At 43.9% G+C, this 9,431-nt stretch overlaps 1 protein-coding gene across 1 annotated transcript in view; it reads left to right on the forward strand.

Annotated features, from left to right (window-relative positions):
• The window catches only part of LOC123745773 (uncharacterized), a 46,826-nt gene extending 38,315 nt beyond the window's left edge, over positions 1-8,511 (forward strand). The window contains exons 2-3 of the mRNA XM_045726746.2: positions 2,571-3,420; positions 7,427-8,511. Of these exons, the coding sequence (XP_045582702.2) occupies positions 2,652-3,420; positions 7,427-8,010 (1,353 nt within the window). The 5' untranslated portion in view covers positions 2,571-2,651 and the 3' untranslated portion in view covers positions 8,011-8,511. The remainder of the gene's footprint in view (positions 1-2,570; positions 3,421-7,426) is intronic.
• The last annotated feature ends 920 nt before the right edge of the window (positions 8,512-9,431 follow it).

Raw genomic sequence — 9,431 nt, forward strand, 5'->3', positions numbered from 1 at the left:
CCCTTACTCATTCTGTGGGCGGTAGTTTGTCCCATACCCATGCTGTGGGCGGTAGTGGGTCCCATACCCATCCTGTGGGCGGTAGTGTGTCCCATACCCAATCTGTGGGCAGTATTGGGTCCCATACCCATCCTGTGGGCGGTAGTGGGTCCCATATCCATTCTGTGGGCGGTAGTGGGTCCCATACCCATCCTGTGGGCAGTAGTGGGTCCCATACCCATCCTGTGGGCGGTAGTGGTCCCCATACCCATCCTGTGGGCGGCAGTGGGTCCCATACCCATCCTGTGAGCGGTAGTGGGTCCCATACTCATTCTGTGGGCGGTAGTTTGTCCCATACCCATGCTGTAGGCGGTAGTGGGTCCCATACCCATCCTGTGGGCGGTAGTGGGTCCCATATCCATCCTGTGGATGGTAGTGGGTCCCATACCCATCCCGTGGGCGGTAGTGGGTCCCATACCCATCCCGTAGGTAGTAGTGGGGCCCATACCCATCCCGTGGGCGGTAGTGGGTAGCACAGCAATGTAGAATCAAGACAGGTCCTTGTAACATCTTGACAAGGTAAAATACTGCCTACGTAGGACACAAGGTTCCTCCCCCTCGGCCTATACCTATCCCAAGCTGATCTAATCAAAGTTTACCTATTAAAACCTTGCCTAATTTATGCTAACTTTGCTTTACCCAGCGTAAACTAGTATAACCTTAACATAAGTGTCCAAACTCATTAAACTTGTCTAGTGTAGCTTATCCGAGCCTAACATTGCCTTTCTAACCCTAACAAAATTTATCCTTGTCTAACCTAACCAAAGCTAGCGTACGATATATCTAAATGTAACTTTAATCTGGAAATCCTTACTTAACCCTACCAAATAAATTATAACCTATCTTTCATAACCGTGTATACCCAATCCCATTAGCATTGCCTATTACAACCTAATACAACATTACCTAACCCATTCTACCTTTACCTAACCTATTCTAACCAATGTCAGGATAACAGTGACCATTTAAAAGAAATACATAAAAACAGTTTGAATTATCAGCGACGGGTTTTGGTGCAGACTGTGAAAATATTCTTCTCTTATTCCTCTTCCGTGCTCTCCTCCTCCTGCACCTTCTCCTCCGCCTCCTCCTCCTCCTTCTCCTCCATATACTCTCCTCACATTCCGGCCTCTCACCACACACGTGGCTGAGAGTCGTACACACCTGGAACCAACACGAGAGAGGCCTGGTGTGTTGCACTCCTGTAAGGACGTTCACATTTTTGCAACGAGAATAATGGTATGTTCAATTCGTATGGTATAGCATTTTTCTGGGCATACAAGATGGCGATCGATGGAGCGCTGACGTAACTTCCGTCTTCGCCCCTTGTAGTGTCATGTGACTTTTTTAGCCAATGAGAGGCAGCCTATGAACATTTGAAGTCGGCGTAATTACAGCGAGCCTGCTTTATTATTATTATTAACATCTTTATTGACGAAATTAATTACAATTTTGCCTAATCTGAGAATTTCAATTAAGTCTAATTAACGTGAGGATAATGCTGGTATTCACTGTCACACAGGACAGAGGGCCACACATAAGACAATAGGTCTAAACTGTAGGCTGAAGCACATGTATATCATGGTTACAATCAATGTTTAAGTATATGAATATGTAAAAACAAATTTCTATTGTGCACTACCACACAAGGACAGGGATGGGTTCATAAGTGATGCAGCTTAGAAATAATATAAATAAAATTGTTCTTCATTGTTTAAAATGGAGAAGAGAATTTTGGATAAATTGTTAGGATGTCGTCCAGAACACCTGAGTCAATGAAATAGTTACACAGTTGTTTCTACAATAGGCCAGGAGGTCTAAAATCTTTTACGGTTTCACATTGAACAATATAGTGTTCTAGTGAATGCATTAAAGATTTATCACAGAGTTTACAATCTGAATATTCTGGTAGTGGCTCAGCCTCACTAACCTGCCAAAGCCTGCTGGCCCGTGCTGGGCGCTGCCAAGCTAGATTCATACCAGTACTACTAAATATTCTTCTTGAATCTGAACATTTTCAGTTTATAGCCATTTTCGGGCTCTGGCCTAATATGAGGGTTTGAAGACCTTGCTCATGTCACCCCTGTTGATACCCCCTAGCCACTTGAAGGTATCGATCATGTTTACCGTCACTCTGCACCTCTCCTGGTAAAGCAGGCCGACCTCACATAACCTCTCTTCGTTTGGATAGTTCCAAATACCAGGGAACAGTCTCCTCAGCCTAAGTTAGATTTTATCAAGTGGTGTCTATGTCCAGTCTTTGAGCAAAAAATAGGACATGATCTAGGAACAAAAATAGAATCTAATTTCTATTTTGCTCTGATGACAGCGAATTGAGCCGAAAACGCGTTTAGCATCCCTTATTTTTCACATGTGATTTTTCCGCATACTTGGATCAGTGTTTTTGTGATCGTTATTGCATATATATAAGAAGATAAGCATTATAAGCATTTGATTTAATTGACAAAATTTTACGTTTTCTTTGTTTGTACAATTATTTTCCACGTAACAAAGATTCCTTTACTTTGCAGATGCAGACGAAGATGAAGAAAAACGCGAGGATCACGGGTGAAGCCGTCTAAGAGCCTACGAGAGATAGGCCTACGGCAACGATGGGTGACACGCCAGACAACGAAGAACCACAGTTTGCTTCAACAGTCCACCTCTGTCCCTCTGGCAAGCAGAAAATGGACCAGATGCAATGGCCGAGAATCAGGAGCAACAAAGTGGGGGTAGATGAAGGGGTGACGAACATTGACGTTGGGAAGGATGAAGAGGAGAGAGGAAGCAGATCGCCAGCGGGTCGGACTCTATCCGCCAAACTAAGAGCCTCCAGTGGTTTAAGTCAGTTCCGCGAGGTGGACTTCAGTGACCAAGTACAAGGATCAGCTGACAAGGGCAAGACGAAGCAGTATGTAGTTCCTGACTCCCTGCGTGGCTCCGACGTGTTCAGCGCCAAGGCAGACGATGACGGTGAAACAGGAGCAGACGCAGGGGCAGACGCAGGGGTAGACGCAGGGAAGTGCCCGCAAGGGGACCTCGAGCATAGCGGCAAAGACTTAGCCGACGTTGGTAGCCAAGTGGCTGATGAGAAAGGAGCGAAGGAACAGGCACTACACGAAGAGGTGACGAAGAATGATCAAGGAATAACGTTAGTCAAGGAGGCGGTTACAGAGGGTGAAGGAGAGGGAGAGTGTAGAGAGAAGCAGAATGGTGCTGGTGGAGAGACAGATGGAAAACCCGCCGATACAGACGCTGTCAATACTGTTCATGGAAAGGGAGGAGCTTTTGCTTATGGAGTTGTAGCCTCACAAATAAGATACAACCCATGGAGAGAGTCTCGGGTGCCCAGCAGCCTTAGACTCAGAGAATACGAAGAAGGTAACTGTAACACCTGTATTTTAATCTAATTAATGAATATAAGATTACATCTATCACTGAGATATATGATGTTGCTTACCAGTCAACTCTTAACAGAGCCTCATCTTGACGGCCGAGGCGTAACCCTCTTGATCGAGATTTCTAGCATGTTCACAAATCTAAACAAAAAAATATATAGGAACAGATTAGTTTAGACATAAAAAGTCCTCGTGAACACAAACAACGGGTAATTTTCTAAATACAAATACTGTATTCATGAAGCACTAATAAGAGGAGCATAAACAGCATGTATTAATAAGCGCTGAATATATACGATAGGAAAAACTTGTAAAGAAAAATACAATCGGATGTGTCAATAGATGTTGATTGCATTAATATTAGAAAACAATCAGCACACCCATATTTATTTTCCAAAACAGCTGAATATTAGCAATTATACAACAGAAGACATCCAAGACATATGAATGTCATCAGATAAATAGCTGCAAAAATACATAAATATTATATAAATGAATAATGATTATATAATCACTCTCAGAATAACTCGACGACACGTATATATGACTCAGAATGGATAATGTAATTGGCTCTAGCTAACAAACAAATTTCACCAACTTCATCCTCAGAGACAGTATAACTCCAATTCGCGTTACTAATGAAGAACAATGACAGAGAAGGATTTAGCAGTTTAAAAAGTATCAAAATAAATAATAGGTAAAAAATTGGCTTAGGCCAGAAGCCAACTAGGCCAGGATCAACTAGGCCAGGATCAACTAGGCCAGGATCCAACTAAGCCAGGATCCAACTAGGCCAGGATCCAACTAGGCCAGGATCCAACTAAGCCAGGATCCAACTAAGCCAGGATCCAACTAAGCTAGGATCCAACTAAGCCAGGATCCAACTAAGCCAGGATCCAACTAAGCTAGGATCCAACTAAGCCAGGATCCAACTAAGCTAGGATATCTTAGGCCAGGATCCAACTAAGCCAGGATCCACCTAAGCCAGGATCCAACTAAGCCAGGATCAACTAGGCCAGGATCCAACTAAGCCAGGATCAACTAGGCCAGGACCCAACTAAGCGAAGATCCAACTAAGCCAGGATCCACCTAAGCCAGCATCCAACTAGGCCAGGATCCAACTAAGCCAGGATCCAACTAAGCCAGGATCCACCTAAGCCAGCATCCAACTAGGCCAGGATCCAACTAAGCCAGGATCCAACTAAGCCAGGATTCAACTAAGCCAGGATCAACTAGGCCAGGATCCAACTAAGCCAGGATCAACTAGGCCAGGACCCAACTAAGCGAAGATCCAACTAAGCCAGGATCCAACTAAGCCAGGATCAACTAGGCCAGGATCCAACTAAGCCAGGATCAACTAGGCCAGGACCCAACTAAGCGAAGATCCAACTAAGCCAGGATCCACCTAAGCCAGCATCCAACTAGGCCAGGATCCAACTAAGCCAGGATCCAACTAAGCCAGGATCCAACTAAGCCAGGATCAACTAGGCCAGGATCCAACTAAGCCAGGATCAACTAGGCCAGGACCCAACTAAGCGAAGATCCAACTAAGCCAGGATCCAACTAAGCCAGGATCAACTAGGCCAGGATCCAACTAAGCCAGGATCAACTAGGCCAGGACCCAACTAAGCGAAGATCCAACTAAGCCAGGATCCACCTAAGCCAGCATCCAACTAGGCCAGGATCCAACTAAGCCAGGATCCAACTAAGCCAGGATCCAACTAAGCCAGGATCAACTAGGCCAGGATCCAACTAAGCCAGGATCAACTAGGCCAGGACCCAACTAAGCGAAGATCCAACTAAGCCAGGATCCAACTAAGCCAGGATCAACTAGGCCAGGATCCAACTAAGCCAGGATCAACTAGGCCAGGACCCAACTAAGCGAAGATCCAACTAAGCCAGGATCCAACTAAGTCAGGATCCAACTAGGCCAGGATCCAACTAAGCCAGGATCCAACTAAGCCAGGATCAACTAGGCCAGGACCCAACTAAGCGAAGATCCAACTAAGCCAGGATCCAACTAAGTCAGGATCCAACTAGGCCAGGATCCAACTAAGCCAGGATCCAACTAAGCCAGGATCCATCTAGGTCAGGATCCAACTAAGCCAGGATCAACTAGGCCAGGATCCAACTAGGCCAGGATCCAACTAAGCCAGGATCCATCTAGGTCAGGATCCAACTAGGCCAGGATCAACTAGGCCAGGATCCAACTAAGCCAGGATCAACTAGGCCAGGACCCAACTAAGCGAAGATCCAACTAAGCCAGGATCCAACTAAGTCAGGATCCAACTAGGCCAGGATCCAACTAAGCCAGGATCCAACTAAGCCAGGATCCATCTAGGTCAGGATCCAACTAAGCCAGGATCAACTAGGCCAGGATCCAACTAGGCCAGGATCCAACTAAGCCAGGATCCATCTAGGTCAGGATCCAACTAGGCCAGGATCAACTAGGCCAGGATGCAACTAAGCCAGGATCCAACTAAGCCAGGATCAACTAGGCCAGGATCCAACTAGGCCAGGATCAACTAGGCCAGGATCCAACTAGGCCAGGATCAACTAGTCCAGGATCCAACTAGGCCAGGATCAACTAGGCCAGGATCCAACTAGGCCAGGATCAACTAGGCCAGGATCCAACTAAGCCAGGATCCAACTAAGCCAGGATCAACTAGGCCAGGATCCAACTAGGCCAGGATCCAGCTAGGCCAGGATCCAGCTAGGCCAGGATCAACTAGGCCAGGATCAACTAAACCAATATCAACTAGGCCAGGATCAACTAGGCCAGGATCAACTAGACCAGGATCAACTAGGTCAGGATCAACTAGGCCAGGATCAACTAGGCCAGGACCCAACTAGGCCAGGATTCCCCCCCCCCCCCCCCAAAAAAAAAAAAAAACTTAAGATATCTGTTTTTTTAACCACGATCATAACAGTTTATTATTCATTTAAGTAATAGATCCGAAGTAATAGACCCTCCGAAGCGCTAAGAATTCTTCCATTACAATAATAAACTTGGGTTGAGATCGAATTCGCAGTGCCTCCGAGTTCGCAAACTCCTCTTAGTGAATGCCACCATGATTGTCATAAGACGTATAAATCTCGTAAGTGCTTTGAGAATCGTGATCGAGCTGAACACACTTACTACATGCCCGTGGAAATTCGCTCGACTTTCTTTACCCATTCACAACTTTATTTAAATTTTTCCATGTGAAGCCTGCAGTCTATATACCAATCTAAAGAGCAAATTATTCTTTGCTTCCTCTTCAATAGCCATTCGCAAACATGAAATAATCAAATTATTATAACTTGTATTAATAACATAATAGGAGCATTTCGCAACGAAGATTGGCAACCATGAAAAACAAGCTGGAATAACTTATTATGTATTGAATACCAAGCAAATAATTATGCAGCGCATTATACTAATTACTAGTAAAATTTATCGTTTATATATTACATGCACGAGTTAAAAATATTCACATCACAATAAAACTACACTTTATATTAACTAAAACACTAACGAGTTCTGGTGCCTCAATGAGTGGCATTTTGGCAATAATGTTACACATTTTATTATATGTATTTGATTGTCCAACTATGTCATACAGGACCTTCATTTTACACTGTACCACTCTTGTACTGTTGAAGCACATTATGACTCCGATCATTTATGCCACAGCTACCCTAGGGATAATATCTATGAAACAATAACCCCTCGTTTCTCACATTATATTCAGCTGGAAAACCTAGTCACTATATTACTACATCTCCACTCAGATGGATTTTCTTAGGCACATACTAACTCATTGTGATCTAAAATATAACTAATCACATTACAAATGGACATAACACGACAAATACCCCCCCCCCCCCCCACCCCTCTCATCCAAAAAATAAATCATAATTAAATGCATGGGCCAGAAGCTTCACGTGAATTTATTAACATTCTTATTAACGGGTGTTAATAGTAACCCCTGACATGTGTTCTACAGGTGCGAGCACAAGCAAGATGGTCCCCTCGCACGCCGTCGCCTCCACCAGCTCTGTCACGGACGACACTGAACTCTCCTTGGAGGAGGAGATCTCCAAGCCCAGACGTCCGTTGCACCAGCAGGATGACAAGGCTAAGCCCGTACTGACGCCCACGTCGATCGCCATCTACTCCACCATTCAGAAGAACGGCACCAGTTCGGGGACGTGTGTCCTCTTCACCATGGCGGGATGCACCTTCATCGTCACCATCGTTCTCACCATCGCCCTCCTCGTCGCATCGAGGTCCTCGTGGATCAAGAAAGAGGACCCGGCAGACCGCTCTGTTCCCGCCATTATCACCAGCAGTAACAACACCAGCGGCGGCACTTCCCGCTCTGCGCTACGCGCATACACCGTAGCCAGAATTCTGAAGGTTCTACTCACGACAACTCCGTCACCCACACCTGACACACCTGCGCCTACATCTTCCATAGCCTCAACATCTTCCACCACACCTCCTTCATCCATAGCATCCACCACCCCGCCAGGTTCACAAGACAGCACTCAACCATCCAAAGACGCCATCACAACACGGTCGCCCTGACATTGTTAACCTCGTGTATATAAATCAGAGCCAACTCATTTACCTTCGTCCCGGAGTGATGCAGCGCACAACAGCACTGGTTGAGCCGAACGGCAACAATTTTAAGTACTTTTTTTTACTACTATTTACTTTTGAATACCGAGGCACCTCTGCGCTCGTTTTCATACCGACTGCTTCGTCAACCACCGTCCCGCTGATCCATGGTGCGTACCGTCACTCCAAGACGAACCAGCTGACGCTGAGAATAATGTAATAGTTCCATATGTGAAGGAAAACAGTTAAATTCAAACTTGGTCCAATTCAATTTCTGGCGGTAAATCATGATTCTGCAAGCAAGATAAACTATATACATAAGAATGTTGTTATAAAGGTGGCGTACAGCAGTGAGGGAGCCTGGAGCGGTGCTCAACACTTGCTGATGATTTACAACTGCCTAATCCTTCGTAAACAAAGGCTCGGCCCGTCCAATGTCTTTCAATATATATGTGTAAAGTAGTACTTTATCATGATATTTTATTAGTTCCTTTAAAACTCAAATAATTACATGTATATTTTAAAGTCAGAGATACGGCAATGAAGTCAGATCTTATCAGAGCAGGAATAAATAAATTTGAAAACAAATTAAATATTTTCAAAGCTCTTTCAAGATGTAAGAAATTTTGACCCACTGTTTTGCAAGTTTTCTTCAGATTTATAAGATTATTCAATACAAACACTTGTAATTCAATGTAAATATATTTTAATTTAATACATAAATATACTGTGGTTCGGAATTCATGAATGCCTAAAACTTTGAATCTAGCTTCAATTTCTACCTCTCGTTTCCCTCTCTCAAACTCATATCTCTCTCTTTCTCTCGTGCAGTATGTTCATAATGGCTTAGCACTTTCTTCTGAAAAATACGTGGTCATTCTTTTTTTTAATATACCTTGTAAAAAATATTTATGTAGACTACAAACAGAACCACATTTTGTTTCTATTATGCATTTCTAACTAAAATGTAATAATGTATTGATTAAGTTCAGGTAGAGCATTCCAAGCTGTTCCGTCATCTTATTTATCTCTTAAACTTTGCATGGGAACTGAAGTGAACAGCTCTAAATGAGTTATCATGTCATCAATTGTAAGTCAAAGTAATAACATCAAAAGACTTCAAAATTATAGGAAATGTGATTTAAGAAGCAGTCAAGGAAGGGGAGAGCCTGTGATCGTGTGTGAGTGGTATTCCAAGGTCAGTTCTGTACAGCGTGTGAATAAAGTCCTGAAAATTTTTGAAGTGAGTTTTATTATCGAAGCTTATACACTTAATCTTCCCCCTGAGCACCATCAACAGTTTTGAAATATCAACTAATGAGACTGCTTATGACTAAAGCTGGAATAACTAACCATACGTGTTTCAGTTTAACATTCACATACTCCCC

Source organism: Procambarus clarkii, chromosome 10 (assembly GCF_040958095.1).
Source record: "Procambarus clarkii isolate CNS0578487 chromosome 10, FALCON_Pclarkii_2.0, whole genome shotgun sequence".
Classification (NCBI taxonomy): domain Eukaryota; kingdom Metazoa; phylum Arthropoda; class Malacostraca; order Decapoda; family Cambaridae; genus Procambarus; species Procambarus clarkii.